The 16,807-nt window shown below is 33.3% G+C and overlaps 1 protein-coding gene across 2 annotated transcripts in view; it reads right to left on the bottom strand.

The window, feature by feature from the left end:
* EVI5 (ecotropic viral integration site 5) overlaps positions 1 to 16,807 on the bottom strand; it is a 199,076-nt gene that overhangs the window by 99,516 nt on the left and 82,753 nt on the right. For both annotated transcript variants that reach the window (XM_080800425.1, XM_080800426.1), the window contains 3 exons: positions 10,302 to 10,355; positions 8,439 to 8,471; positions 7,734 to 7,880 (listed from right to left, as the gene is read on the bottom strand). In XM_080800425.1, the coding sequence (XP_080656551.1) occupies positions 7,734 to 7,880; positions 8,439 to 8,471; positions 10,302 to 10,355 (234 nt within the window). The remainder of the gene's footprint in view (positions 1 to 7,733; positions 7,881 to 8,438; positions 8,472 to 10,301; positions 10,356 to 16,807) is intronic.

Genomic DNA, 16,807 nt, shown 5'->3' with positions numbered 1-16,807 from the left:
TAACTTTAAATTTGTTAACATTTGTTTTATGGACCGGAATATGATCTTTGTAAATGTTCTATGTGCACTTGAAAAGAATATGTATTCTACTGTTACTAGGTAGAATGTTACATAAATGGACAAGCAGGTCAAGTTGGTTGATAACCTTGCACAGGTCTACTACATCTATACTGATTTTCCAACTACTTGTTTCATCCGTTACTGAGACAGGGATGTACTGAAGACTCCAACCCTAACTGTGGATTTGTTTATTTCACCTTTCAGTTCTATCAGTCCAGCTTCACACTCCTCTATTGTTAGGAGCACACACGTTAGGAGACGTGTATTTATAAACACACACAATCCTAAATAAGATAGTTACATCTTCTTTGTGAACTGGCCCTATAACCATCATGATTTTCTCTATTCTAGGAACTATTTCTTGTTCTGAAGTATACTTTATGAGATGTAAGTATAAACACTCCAGCCTTCCACTTAGTGTTTGCATAGTGCATCTTTTTTCCATCTTTTTCCATTTTTTTCCCCAATTGTAACTAGTGTGTTGTATCCAGCAGTTATAGACAGACCACCTTGATCCTTCATTCCTGAAAATTCACTGTGAGGGAGTCACCCTCATTAACTATTATGCTATTTAATTTCTAATATTCATCTCAATGTGACCACAATTAAGACATGCCCAGCCCCAGCCCTGAGGGAGCCCTCATTCTTCTCAGGTTCTTCATACAAAGCTAGCTCACTTGCTTCTAATCCTACCCTGACCTTAACCAATGGGTTCCAGCACTGCGACGTAATACATTCTCGCTTATTCCCACCATCTACTGCAATTACTCAAACTAAATGTGTTATTTCCTTGAGCCTAATACACACCTTCATTCCTTCATTTCTATAGTCTCTTTCTTTAAACAATTTATGGAGGCAAAATTCAAACCATCATTTTCAAGTGAACAATTAGGTGGCATTTAGGATATTCGAAATGTTCTGTAACTACCAATTCTACCTAGTTCTAAAACATTTCCATCAGCCCAAGTAAAACCTCTTACATATTAAGCAGTTTCTCACCCTTTCCCACTCCAACCTTTTGGCAAACACCAACCTGCTCTCTGTCTGCACGGATTTACCTGTTTGGGTTACTTTATATAAATGAAATCATATGTGTTCTTTGTGTCTGGCTTCTTTCACTTAGCTTAAGGTTTTGGAGGTTCATCCATAGTAAAGCATGTGTAAGTACTTCAATCCCTTCTGTGGTTGACTATTTCATTGTATTTGCCATAATTTGTTTATCTATTCTTCCACTGAAAGACTTTTAGGCTATGTCCACTTTTTTGTGGATAATGCTGCTACAAACATGTGTACACATACTTGTTTGAATACCAGTTTTCCACTCTTTGGGGGTACACACCCAGAAGATGAATTGCAGATCATGTAATAATTCTATGTTTAACTTTTTGAGGAGCCACTAATTTCCACAGCAGCTAACCATTTTATATTTCCACCAGCAGTGTACAGGGGTTCCAATCTCTCTATCTCCTTGCCAACTTTTTTTTTTTTTTAATTGCTATTCTAGTGAGTGTGAATTGGTACCTCATTGTGGTCTGCCTTTCCCTAGCGACTAATGATGTTGAGTGTTTTTTCATATACCTGTTGTCCACTTGTATATCCTCTTTGGAGAAAGGGCTATTCAAGTCCTTTCTTCATTTTAAAAAAACTTTTGAGGCCAACTGACATACAATATATTAGTTTCAGGTATAAAATGTAAAGATTTAATATTTGTTTATATTGTGAAATGATCACCACAGTAAGTCTATTTAACGTATCACCAAAAGTTTACAAAATTTCTCCTGTGATGAGAACTTTTAAGATCTAGTCTCTTATTAAATATGCAATACAGTAACTACAGTCATTATGGTGTACATTAAGTCTCCATGACTTTAACTGGGACTGTGTACCTTTTGACTCCTCTTCATCTCATTTCACTTCCCACACCCCATCTTTGGCAACCATCAACCTGTTCTCAAAGAGTTTTTTGTTTTATTTTGTTAAGATTTCACCTAAAAGTGAGATCACATGGTATTTGTTTTTCTCTGATTTATTTCACTTAGCATAATGCTCTCAAGGCTCATCCATGTTGTTGCAAATGGCAAGATTTCACTCCTTTTTGTGGCTGGGTAATATTCCTCTGTGTGTGTGTGTGTGTGTGTGTGTGTGTGTGTGTGTGTGTATCCATCACCATTAGACACTCAGGTTGTTTCCATGTCTTGGTTGCCATAAATAATGCAGCAATCCTTTGCACATTTTAAAACTGTGTTGTCTTTTTGTTGAGTTTTTAAGAGACCTTTATATATTCTGGATGCTAAACTCCTATCAAATATGTAATACACAAATATTTTCTACCATTCTGTAAGTTGCTTTTCATCTTCTGGATAATGCCCTTCGATGCCCAAAAGGTTTTAATTTTTATGAAGTCCAATTTACTGGTTTCTTTTTGTTGTACATGCTTTTGGTGTGAAAGAACTTGTATCCACGAACCCACTGCCAAATCTAAGGTCATGAAGATTTATCCATATGTGTTTTAAGAATATTATATGACTTTAAAACCATAAAAGTTATATTAGAACAGTAAAATCTCTAATTAGATCGCTGATTTTATTTTAAAACTATAAAATCTCTACTTAGATCCATTTTGAGTTAGTTTTTGTATATGGTAGTATGTGGTAGGGGTCCCAGTTCTTTTTCAAGAGGATATACAGTTTTCCCAGCACCATTTGTCAGGGATTATTCTTTCTTCATTGAATGGTCTGGGCACCCACATCAAAAATCAACTGGCCACAGATATATGGGTTTATTTCTGGACTCTCAAAATTTCTACTCCACTGATCTGTTTGTCTATCTTTATGACAGTATCATATTGTTTTGATTACTCTAGCATTGTAGTAAGTTTTCAAATTGGGAGTGTGAGTTCTGCAACTTCGTTCTTCTAAGATTGTTTTTAATATTTAGGGCTCCTTGCAATTCCATATGAATTTCATAAGGACAAAAAACAGAATTTTGCAAAAGACAGAGTTCTGTAGATCATATTGGGTAGTGTTCATATCTTAACAATATTAAGTCTTCTAATCCATAAACATAGGTTGTTTTTTCATATTTTTCAGTGCAAGTCTTTCATCTTCTTGGTTAAATGTATTCCTAGGTACCACAATGAAATATCACCTCCAGTTACTGGATGGCTATTACTAAAAAGCAAGATATAAAACCCCAAAAAACAGAAAATAATAAGAGTTAGTGAGGAAGTAAAGAAATTTATTAGAATTCTTGTACATTGCTGGTGGGAATGTAAAATGGTGCAGCCATTGTGGAAAGCAGTTTAGTGGTTCCTCAAGAAGTTAAACAGAATTACCATATGATCCAGCAACTCCACTTCTAGTGATATATACCAAAGAATTAAAAACAGGGATTCAAACAGATCCTTGTATGTTAATGATCACAGCAGCATTATTCATAATAGTCAAAAGGCAGAAAACCAAAATGACCATCAACTGATGAATGGATAAACAAAATGTGGTATAAACATAAAACTGAGTATTATGCAACTACCATAAAAACTAATTAAATTATTATACATGCTACAAAAGGGATGACCCTGAAGATATTATGCTAAGTGAAATAAGCTAGACACAAAAGGACAAATACTGTATGATTCTACTTATATCAGTTACCTAGAAGAGGCAAATTCATATGAGTAACAGAAAGTAGAACAGAGATTATCAGGGGAAGGAGAAAGGGAAACTATTTTTTAATAGGTACAAGCCTTCTGTTTGGGATGATGGAAAAGTTCAAGAAATAAATGGTGGTTATCGTTCAGAGCACTGTAAATGTACTTAGTGTCACTGAACTGTGCACTTCAATGGTAAGTTTATGTTTTATCTGTTTTACCACAATAAAGAATAAAATTGCCAAAAAGAGTGAATATGCTAACTGAAAGAAGCTAGACACAAAAGCCTCATACCTTAATGATTCCATTTATATGAAATTCTTAAAAAGGCAAAACTACAGTGACAGCAGAATGGTTGCTGGAAGTGGAGAGATGAACTGCAAAGGGAATGATGAAAATTTGGGGGGTGATAGAAATAATCTGTATTTTGATTGTGGTGATGGTTATACAACTAGATACAGTTGTTAAAATACATCAAACTATACACTTAAATCTGATGAATTTTACTGCATGTAAATTATACTTCAGTAAAGTTCATTTAAATAGTCAGAGACCTGAGGTGGTCTAGCCCTATGTAATCATTTTAGAGAAAAAAAAAACTGAGTCCTTGAATATCAAAAGTCACACAATTAGCGAAACAGTCTGACTAGAATTCAGTCCCATAAATGAAATCCAAAGCTCTTTAGATCATATAACATGACACTACTGTAATAGAGGGTGATGGTGGTGGATGACTGTATTGGTAATTCAATACCTCCTCCTGGAATAAAGGTTTGAAACCTTTATTCTGAGTTCTGAAATATTCATGAGGTTATATTGGAAGGTTGAAATCAAAACATATAGCAACATATGTTCACTTCCTACCACTCGTATGCTCACTACTTTGCAAAGCAACTACTCCTTTTGTCAAAATTCCAATGAGTAAGATTTTGCATCCATGGACCTTAAACACATTCTGCCCTCTGAAGCAGTATCAAAAAAGGCTACTCACATTTCCATAAGATCACTCCTCAAATACTTGTAAATGACTCTATCTATGACGTTCTCACGAAGTCTTCTTTAGTACAGTCTAAAAATATCCAGAGCTGCCACAGTCTTTCCTACACTGGCCACAATGCAGTGTGTAGACAATGCACATGAGTTTTGGTTTTGGTTTTTTTTTAAGATTTTATTTATTTATTTGACAGAGATCACAAGTAGGCAGAGAGGCAGGGTGGGGGGTGGGGTGGGGGAACAGGCTCCCCGCTGAGCAGAGAGCCTGATGCAGGGCTCAATCCCAGGACCCTGGGATCATGACTGAGCTGAAGGCAGAGGCTTTAACCCAATGAGCCACCCAGGCACCCGAAGTTTTGGTTTTCAAAGGAAAAACAACACTACAAATTTTTTTCCTGCAAGTTACTTAGAATTAAATTGGATCTTCCAGGAAGACTACTTGGGATGGGGGTGGGGAGGGTAAACTGTATTGCATTACTGGCCAATTCCTGATTTCCTATCAATTAAAATTCCTAGGTCTTTGTTATATAAAGCATCACTAAGACATCTCTCTGAATTTGAAAATTAAGGGCAAGGCTATAGATTTATTTCTGTAAAATAACCTTTTATTTTTGTTTATTATTCTGAATATACTTTTTTTTTTTTAAGATTTCATTTACTTATTCATGAGAGACAGAGAGAGAGAGATAGAGAGAAAGAGAGGTAGAGGCAGAGGCAGTGGGAGAAGCAACCTCCCTACACCAGGACTTGATCCCATGGGATCATGACCTGAGCTAAAGGCAGATGCTTAACCACTCAGGCACCCCTGAATATACTTTAAACATATTTTGGAATCTTTATTCACTGTGTAACATATTAGCTACATTTCTAAAATATTTCATGTATAAAATTATTAAACATACCTTGAATATAAGGGTTTAATAACATTAAAATACTTGGAACATAGGTTTAGGAGACAAAGACATCTCTGATGTATTTTTGCTTCAACATGGATAACCTCTTGACATAGTTAATCATATATAAAACCAATTAAATTTACTATTTTCATCTATATTTCTCTACCTTAACCAGAAAGATACTATGAGAGTACCTAACAAATTACTTTTAAAACTACACTTACGGCGTTCTAAAGTTTTTCTTTACTGCAGAAACAAAGTCAGTTTTGACTTATACATAGTAAATTCCCTTTTAAAGAGTAAAAGTCACTTTTCCAATTGTTTACAAACCAGATGTTCTAGGAATTTTAAATGAAGCATCATCAAAGTCACTGGTTCTTTTTTCAGATATCTAAACATTATTATTTAAAGTGCTATGTTTTGCCCACCTCAAAGTCTCCAGTATCTCTTATTTTCTAAAATCCTTTAAAGACAATAATATTCCTGTATTCCTGTATTTTGCAAATTATTTTATTATCTAGAAATACGCATTTGCTTTGAAGTTAGAAATTTAACCAAGGCTCTGTTACTTTTGCCTGTTTTGTACATCACTGCTTTATATGTTTGTTTTACATTTTATTCCAGTTTAGAAGAATGTCTGCCAAGTGAGAAAAAAATGTAAACAAAATCAAAGTAGAGATCTGCATTCTACTTGTTATATTTTAGCTCCACAATGTGAGTCTATCTTGTCTCTGAAACAGCACAGAGATTCTTTTGTTATATTTTATTTTCTAAAGTTTTAGTTCATTCTGGCCATTTTTGCTTGCCCATTTTACTTTTTTCATCATAAACAAGCTTTCTTATTTTTATGTCCTATAAGTCTCAATATTTGAAAAAGCATGCAAAAAAAGCTAGTAATTCGTGATTCTAATGGATTATGACTGTAGCTTATGCTAAATGAAAACATAACACTTACTATCTTTCCCTATAACAAAAGCACATTACACTGATAACTCAGTTTAACCTAATCCCAAACAGAAACCCCCAATTCTGTTTCTTCTATTTTTTATGCTTTGATATTGACACTTCATACAAAGGCAGGACAAAACATTTGTGTTCCCAACTTTTTAATATTCTTTTACCACCTTTCTATTCATTTTTCTTAATGATCTTCATTAACATTATAGAAAAAAATTATTTTTTTCGGTTGTCAATTTCTTCTTGCTTTCAGTTTTCTGATATCCATAGCCAGGTTATGATGGTGTTTCTTAATTTTACTGAATAAAAGTAATGTCCAACTTTGAAGTAATTCTATTTGCCTTCCTGACCCACATAGAGGTCTAGATTTAACATAACTTTTTCTGCCTACTCCTGTTACAGTCTAACTCCTGAGAACAGAAAACTGAAACAAGAAACAATATCTTTTTAAAAATAAACAGCTGGCTTTTCTTTTTAGCCCTCATATCCTTGATTAAGATTATACTAGTCTGAATTTGCCAATGGAAAATGCTGTCTGAGCTGCAAGATACCTGAGAATAGCTGTTTAGTAACCTAAATTAGTTAACATAACTTTTTAAAAGTTCATTTTTTCATTTTGAAATTTCTCTTCTCTTGAAAAAATGTAAACATATATCTTAAACCATAATTTGAGGTCTTGATGTAGGAAGTTAAGGCTGTAGTTTTTCATAAGACATAAATCCCCACATTATCAAACTTTAGTGAGATAATTACATATATTCTTCATGGTGGATAATATTTCATCTGCACAATTAACAAGAACTAGCTGGAGTTAAGAATCAAAAATTACCCATGGTAAAATACTAATATGAAACAGATTTCTAAAACCTAAGAAGCAGGTCAGACCAACATCACTTATTTTCTGTTACTTAAAATATAATGTAAGCAAAGAAAATATTACCTATTTCTAACAAAACTGTGTGGACAGAGAAAGAATGTTAGAATGAAGAGTCTTTAGACAACAGTAAGACCCCTAAGTATTACAGAATATAAAACTGATTAAGAATTCACTTGAAGTAGAAAACAAAATTACTTAAAACAAGAGCACAGAAGTTGTGCTTAAAAAAAAAAAAAAAAAAAAAAAGCTTAAAGGGAAGGGGGATGAGAAAGGTGAGAAAAAGCACTACCAGACTCCTTACCCATTGTTGTTGGTGCTGGAGCTTCCTGATGGTATTTTCAGCTTGCTCCAGTTTAGCACTGGCCTCATCACTCTGCTGTTTGATGGTGGCCAACTCCCGTTTTATGAGGTAGTTTTCCTCAGCCTCCTGGGCTCTTGTCACTTGTCCCTTAGGACATAATTTGTGTGTGTGTAAAGCAATTTAGGATAGATTCAAGAAAGACTGCCTTTGTGAGATTTAATTATTTACTGTGATATGTTAAAAAAAAAAAAACACCTCAGAGAACAGAACAACCTAAGTAATTATTAACCAGCAGCTCATTATTGCTCCAGCAAATTTTGGGAAACTAAATTTAAAAAATTATCTGATAATCTTAAGAACAATTCTTCGTTCAGTCAATAAAAATTCAATTCATGCAATATTACTGAGTTGTACATGCAGGACTAAAATTTTCAATGTATAGTAGTTAATTTCGCAGAAGCCACTGATTGACATTTTGGAATAAATACTTTAAGGTTAGCTTTGAAACGTGCAAAAGGTGTTTAATAAACCAAGATAACACATTGTTATCAAAAATTAAGTTTACACACATATATACCAGCCCAAAAAATTATTTCTAGGAAAATGCATGTAAAATTCATGCATTAAAATGTGAATTTCTAGGTTTAGGACTTTCCTTAGAAGTAAAGTTAGAGAAAATGCTAAAAAACAAAAACAAAACTATACCTGTATCAATCTATCTGCCAAGGAAGCACTTTCCTACAAAAGGAAAAATTCAGATAGAAATTTAAGAGAAAGAAATAAAATAAAGGTGCATAAAATTAGGAATAAGAAGAAACAAAGCATACCCAAATTCCATCTACTTTTCATTGTAATTAAGATAGATATTTAGATTTGATTTTAAGGCTATTTACTGTGTTTATTATTCTTAACCTTTAAGAAAAATATATCAAAATAAGGATAGACCTCAGAAAATCATATGCTTCTAGAAGACCAAACACAAATTCCAAGATGTTTTTCATCATTTGAGACAAGCAAATAGCTTCTTTTTAAAGAATACTTTTAAGTCTTCATGTTTGGAATCAGCCATATTGTCAAACAACTTATAGGAAAGGGAGAAGGAATTTGAGTAAGCAATTCCACTTATAAAGTGTGACAGCAATTTGTACAACAGTAACTTCCAAAGAAGCAAAGCAAGGAAAATATGACAAATGAAAATAATGAGCTCAACATAATAAACTATAGCAATAACTCAATAATTAAACATTTTGGTTACAGAATTTAACTGATACATAAGTATTTATAGAATTTGAAGTGCTACAGGACAGACCTAGGCTATGTAAGCCAGTAGAAAGGTACTTAATTTTCTAGAAGTAAAATCCAAACTTAACACTTTCCTACAGCACCTTTATCTTTCTGACGGTTCAGTGAAATAAAAACATTTTCTCTGTGAAAATAGCTCATTCCAAAGATAAAAGACTACCTAAGAAGACAGATATTATAAACTGAGTATTGAGTGGAAAAAACAATATGCAATTAGAACAACTTAATTAAAATAAGCTCAACGTTTTTACAGAGTCACCGAAAGAGTAAAATTATTCTCAAAGCAACTCTAATAAGATGAAGGAAATACAGGAAAACTATTTTTGACTTAATATAATGTACCTGAAATTATTATACAACCAAAAGACATGAAATAAACATCTTATCCTTGTGTGTGGTGTGATGCTTTCAAACAAAAGACAAATAACCAAACTATCCATATCTTCATGTTTTCTCTCTTGAATATTGATCTGTAGATTTTCAAGGAAGATTTTAACCATATCATTTATTAACCTACTTACTCTCATCTTTTGTTTAAAAAAAAAAAAAAAGCCCTTCCAAACACCAAAAGACTGTGAATTCAGGTTTTTTTAATAAACCAAAACTCTTGGACTATACTTTTATTACTCAATATTTTCTTATAGCATCAGAACAAGACTGTAACAGACATTACATCAAAAGCACAATATTAAAAATAATGCAAAACTTTCCACATTTGCCCAGTTATTTTATATGAAACAGAAAGGAAGAAAGAGGTAATAAGCAGTATCAAAGTAAGTCTGAGAACCAAATGTTTAATTTAATTTTAATTGAAAATCAACACCATGGTGAATTTATATATGAGAAATCAGTCAGTCATTCTGACTAAACGAAAAGGAATCCTAGGCCTTAATCACTGACACGTTTAATATGTGGCTAGAAAGTCAGGGTAACATTTGAAAGTCATTTTTAAAATACTATATAGAATGAATTCTCAATTAGGTTACCTCTAAAGAATGTACTTTTTAGAGATTATATGTAAAGAAAACAAATCAATATGTTACTCTAATAATAACCTTAATTAAAACTTTAACCTTAAAGCTCAAGGACTCATAGTGATCAATTTGTATTAATGACAAGTTATTTAGTTAAGTAGTAAGCTAGGCAAGCTAAGCAGTTAATACCACCACTTTGGAGACATGATAGATTTCTTGTAACTTTATTCAAATAAACAGAAAATAGTACTGTGCATTCAACAGAAACTTGCATAAGTAGTTATTTACTTACTTTTTCTAATGTTTCAATGCGCTGTTTTAAAAGTCTATTTTCTGTGCGTAACCTCTGCAAAAAAAAAAAAAAGGAAAAAAGAAAAAAGAAAAAAAAGAAACAACAAAAAAAGAGTTTGTTTGCAAGCATTCCTGAGGAAAAGATACTTAAATCGTAATCCTTAAAATATCCCACCTTTTATAAATAGGAAAGCTAAGGAATGGTTGGTTACATTACTGTCTGTCAAACTCCTACAGGCTCAAAGTAGGAAATATATAGTAAAGGAAATGAAATTTATCACTCCAGCTGTGACTGAATTTTAAATATAAGCTACGGTACATGTAGAAATAACCCCTTTCTTTAAAGTACCTACCATGACTCATAATCAGCATTTTCTTATCTGTCTTAACATCCCCATTAGATAGAAAAGACTCTAACTCATTTACCTCCTGCAGATACTATCTATACAAACAGTACTCAAATGTTTATCAAATAAACAAATAAGAAATCTGAAAAATGCAGCTCATAGGATATTCAGAACTAGACCAGCCTTCATCTATGCCTTATATATGCAAAGCTACAAAATTCCTTACATTCTGAAAATATAAAGATTGAGTTGTTTTCATTGAATTAATTATTTATGAGTTGTATGGAGGCACCTTGCTGACTCAGTCGGTAGAGTATGGGACTTGATCTCAAGGTCATGAGATCAAAGCTCCATGTTGGACATGGAGCCTACTCAAAAAAAGAGTAAAAACTTTTTAAAAAATACCAAACTTAAAAAAATGAACAGTTCTGATTACTAGTATTTTCTTATAGTTCAAAAAGCAAAACCAGATTTGGGGCGCCTGGGTAGCTCAGTTGGTTAAGAGACTGACTCTTGGTTTCAGCTCAGGGCCTGATCTCAGGGTCCTGAGATCAAGTACCGTGTTAGGCTCTGCACTCAGCACAGAGTCTGCTTAAGACTCTCTTCTCCCTCTCCCCTTTCCCCCCTTCCCCCACACTCTCTCTCTCAAATACAATAAATCTTTAAATGACAAAAAAGAAAGTAAAACCAGATTTTTTAAAAAAATCTTCACCTAACCATTCAATATCTGACTCCCCAAACCCTATCAAATTACTATTAAGTATTAAAACTAAAACACTCTACATAAAAAAGTCATCTTCTTGCATATTCCATTAACATTTTCATATAAATCCTGATATGTTATACCTTCATTTTAGAATCCTTGGAGTTACTTCTCCATTTCGCCATCATTGAAATTTCAAATTTCCCTTACCTTTTATACAAATTTACCCCAGAACTTAACCCAGCCTTCTTCCAACCCTACCATCCTCTAAATTCCTGCTTTTAAAAATGTTTTCCTCAAGGGCCCCTTGGGGGCTCAGTTGGTTAAGTGACTGTCTTCGGCTCAGGTCATGATCCTAGACCCAGGATGGAGTCCCTTGTCAGGCTCACTGCTCAGCAGGGAGTCTGCTTCTCCCTCTGACCCTCCCCCATCTCGTGCTCTCTCACGCGCTCTCTCAAAGAAATAAAATCTTAAAAAAAAAAGAAAAAAGAAAAAGAAAAAAAGTTTTCCTCAGAAATTTCTATTGTCAAACTATCATTTTTCCAGTAAAGACTAAAATATAGTTTATATAACAAAAAAGTCTCACACCAAGGAAATAAAGATTCTATGAATTATTATATCTTATTAAGTAAATCACAAGTTGGAACAAATAAATCAGAGTTATTAGAAAGATTTGCAAATTAGATTTTCTTATTCTATTCACTTAGAATATATTTTAATAATTAGAAATCGATTATTAAAAAAATTTTTAAAAAAGAAATTGATTAGTGATTTCTGACTACAAAATAGTTTGAATTTGAGAAGAAAATGTTTCTCATTTCTTGGCTATTTTATTATGTGTAGCACAGTGGTCTAGACAAATAAGCAATTACTAAATGGTTTTAAAATCTGCAAATCCAAAGAAACAAATGTGATTCTCAAAATGTTCTTAACACACTTTACCAAAAAAATAAAATTTTGTTTATCCTAAATGACTTATTAGAAAGTTCAGACAATTGAGTAAATATAGTTAATGTTACAATAGAAATGATGCTAAAATATTACAAAACTTAGAACTAAAAACATTTACCTGAGTTTCCCTCTCCATTCCCTTTAAATCTTCTCAAATTTTGCTATAAATAAAAATCTAAATTGGTTTCTTCCCCAAACATCTACCCAAATGTCTGAATACCACTTTTTAAATAAACCAATTCCTCATTTATGTGACATCTATTTCATCATAAATTGATAAATATAATAGATTTTATCAGTTATTAAAGACTATTTCAGGATTACCTATTTAAATTTCAAGTGTTTCCATCTTTTTTTTTTTTTTTGGACTAGCACCACAATATTTTGTTAATTATAGCTTTGTAGTCCCCTTTAATGTCTGGTAGAGCTAATTTCCCCTATCCTTATATTGTTTTGTTTATCCTCCCCTAACCTTAAGTACTAGTATAGTAAATTAGTTGAGACAGTGGGTTTTGAAGTTAGGTAGGTTTAGGCTCAAATCCTCACTACAAAATTAACACCTGTTCATTATGTTTACTGTTACTCAATATTGTAGACCATACATTTTCTCACCTAGAATATTAGAGTAATAAAACCTACGATGACATGGGAAGAATTAATGAGACAGCATAATACCAAAAACTTGATTAATGATAAGCATTGCTCATAATATTCTTGAAGCCAGGCATGAATACTATTTTACAATTTTTGTCTTTTGCTTATAACTATTCTTTAGAATATTTTAATGCTCTGCAAAACCAGGAGAAATTAAATGACTGGATTTGTTAATGTGTATCTGACGGGGGAAATCATAACTTTATTTAACACAGAGTTCTTTTCGTCTCTCCTCTTCATTCATCCTCTTTAAATGCCTTTATGCCAAGTTTTTCAGTGATAATTTATTAGGTTCTATCCTATTTCCCAGATGTTTTTATTCCTATTTTAAGAGGAATTTCTTTTTCTAAGATACATATTTTTTAAGTTAAATTTATTTGTTTTTTAAGATTTTATTTATTTATTAGAGTGAGAGAAGGAGAGAGCACAAGCTGGGGGAGCGGCAGGCAGAGGGAAAGGGAGAGGGAGAAGCAGGTTCCCTGCAGAGCACAGGGAACCTGATGTGGGGCTCAATCCCAGGACCCTGAGATCATGACCTGAGCTGAAGACAGTCGCCTAACCAACTGAGCCACTCAGGTACCCTTTTTCTAAGATATTTTGATACACAGGAAAATTGATGACTAAAATCTATCATTTGATTGAATTCTCATTAATTTTTGAGTACCTATCTCTTTAATTACATTTGCCAGAGTAAATGAAGAGAGTTTTCTATACTCTCTTCATTTAAAAAAGAAATCGATTATTACTTGAAAGTGAAAACCATAAAGAGGAAGACAGATACATACTTAAAAAAAAGAGGGAGAGACTTTTGACCTATCAAATTAGAAAAGAGAAAAAAAAATTAGAAAAGAGAAAATGAAGAGCGAGAGCTCTCAGACCCCTAATTCATACTTGTTCCTCTTTCTTCAAATCAGGATCCCTTCATCCCACTGTCACTCTCAAATGATAACCTTGTTTCCGATTTCAATGAAAGAACTGAAGCAGTAAGAACAAAACTTTGCAAGCTCCCACAACTACATCCTACCTCTTACCTACATTTTTCCCATATATTTTAGGTTCTCTCTTGTTCTTATGGATTAACTATCTGCACTAGGAGACCTAATCTCCTACTATGGGCTAAATCCCAAACTAACTGTGCTGACCCTAGCAAATACCCCCTGCCATTCACACATCACCAGTTTTTCCTACTTGGTTATCACCATGAAAACGTAGTTATTTTTCCCATCTTAATAAAAAGTAAAGAAAAAATCAAAATCCCCTTAACATCATGACCCTCTCTAAGCTACTGTCCCATTTCTCTTTTCTTTATAGCAAATTCCCTGAAAGATATCTATACTCCCTATCTCCATTTTTTTCTAGTTTCAAACAAGTTTTAGTTCCCACTATTTCTCTGCTCTTTTCCAGCTTACCTCCATGCTGACAAATTCAATGATTATTTCTCCATCCTCAACTCACAAGAATACTCTTTAGCACTGACAGAAAAATCCTTCTCTTTCTAAAACTCTCTTTTCTCGTGCCTTTAGGACACTTAAACTTCCTTAGTGTTCTCCTGTTTTGCTCTCATCTTTCTAACTTAAATGTTGGCTTATGATCAGGCTCAATTCTTGAACTCTCTTCTCTCATCTACACTCATTCTCCAAGTAATGTCATCCACTCTAAAGGCTTTTACTATCATCATTCTGCCAATAACTTCCAAATTTATATTTTGAGCCTGCCCTATCTTAAATTCAACTCTGAATATTCAAGAAGCTACTCTGAATATCCCCTCGGCATCTGATTCTTAAAATATCTCAAACTAGGCTCTTGATACTCGTTCTCAAAGCAGAACCTCCTGCAGACTCCCCCATCTCAGGTACTGGGAACTCTGACTTTCTCCCTACTAAAGCCAAAATGCTTAATTCCTATTTCTCTCATATTTCCACAATCAACTTGTCAGCTTTATCTTTAAAGTCTATGCAGAATCCAATCACTTCTAACCACCTCAGTCCAAGCCACCATCATCTGTTGCCTGCAGTACTTTATCAGCCTTTATTAGTCTTCCTTCCCCTGCAATCTACTCTCAACATACCTTCTCCTCCATTGAAAACCCAAATGGCTTTCTAGGTTCAAACTCAAAATCGTCACATGTTCAACAACTGCCAACTCCTGTTACTTTCCTGATCATGTATACTGTCCCATCCACAATGGTTTCCTTACTATTTCTCCCTGGGCACACCCCTGACTGTCCGTCAGGCACATTCCTACTCTCCGTCCAGATATCTATTTACCTAGCACGCTAACTTCCTTTAGCTATTTATTCAAAAGTAATCTAGTCAACTTCTCTAAATTTTCAATCCAAATACCACCATTTTACTCTCCCTTCCCAGATGTGTTCTTTTCTCTGTTTAACACTCAACCTCATCAAAATATTATATATTTTACTTTTCTGTTTATTATCTGACTCCCATACTAGAATGTAAGCTCCATGAGGGCAGAAATTGGTCTATTTCTGCAAAACGTTTCAAGTGCCTAGAATAGTGTTTGGACATAGTAGTAGGTTCTACAAATAACTATTAAATGGATGACTTGAATAAATTACGTTACTGTATCACCCCCATTGGATATTATTATACAGCCATTCATTTTTTATTGAAAGTTTATGATGCCACAGAAAAATGGGCATCTGAATCTTTCTTACATCACAATGTATTAAGTCTTTTTTGGAAAGCAGCACAGTGTATACATTGAAGAGTATGTATGGGTCTTAGAAAAACATAAATCAGATTTCAAAATCCTTGACTTTCACCACTTTCTAGCAATGTGACCACCAGCATATTTTTTGAGCTTTTTGAAGCTCAAAAAGACAAGGATAAGAACCCTTTCATAAGGTTATTAAAAGAAAAAAAGTAGACGATACATGTAAATGACCCCTTACATATTAAGTGTTAAATAAACGTGTCAATACTAACACTTCATACTGATTGTTAAATGTAACACCTGGATGACTCATATAACATTTCTCATGTTTTCCTTTTTTACACCAGACAGTGAATACACAAGTGTTTTTATATTATTCTCTCTTTTTCAGCATATCTGGAACACTTCATAATTTTTAAATTTAAAAAAAAAATTGAACTTCTGACTAAAAACCAGTCAGAATCTCTAACTCTTCCCATTTGCAGGGCTTAAATCTCTACATCCCAAAGCACAAAATTTAAATATAAATGTTAGATCATCAGCTCAACTGTCAGTCTTAAATAGAATGGGGGAATAAGGGTTTTCTTTAAAGATTTGTGAGGTACCCTAATATAAACTATAACTTTAATTTTTCTTAACTCCTCACCCTCACCTGAAAGATCAATAGATTGGGAAAGGATACTGAGAAAGCTGTTTCTATTAATAAAAAATTTCACACAATAAAATGTAAGATTCTCCATATAAAACAATTATTATCAAAATCTTTCTGTAACACTTTCAGAAAAGGGTTGGAAAGTACTTAAAAGTTACACCTTCATCATGGAGCTTCCAGATATAATTCTCAGACAAAAAGGTCCACAACCCAAAGGTATTAGAATTTTAAGTAAAAAAAAAAAAAAAGGAAACTTTATCAATGGCAGATTTTTTACTTCCACACCAAAACATCAAATAATTTGTTAGTCATACCATTTGCCTGTATAAAAAACAGTTTAAGATTATCTCTCTGAAGGCTTTGAGAAGGACTAAGGCAAGAAAGCATTAGTTTAAGAGAGCTCATTCCCTTGTTTTTATAAGGGACCCTGGAAAGAAGGGAAGAGAGTGTGACTAAGGAAGTGGCATTTCCCATTTTAGAGAAAGCCTCCAATAATACATGGCTAGCTATCTGTAAATGCAGTG

This window comes from Martes martes (genome assembly GCF_963455335.1).
Source record: "Martes martes genome assembly, chromosome: 4".
Lineage (NCBI taxonomy): Eukaryota > Metazoa > Chordata > Mammalia > Carnivora > Mustelidae > Martes > Martes martes.
Note: the sequence above shows the minus strand (reverse complement) of the source record. Positions and strands in the feature narration are given on the sequence as shown.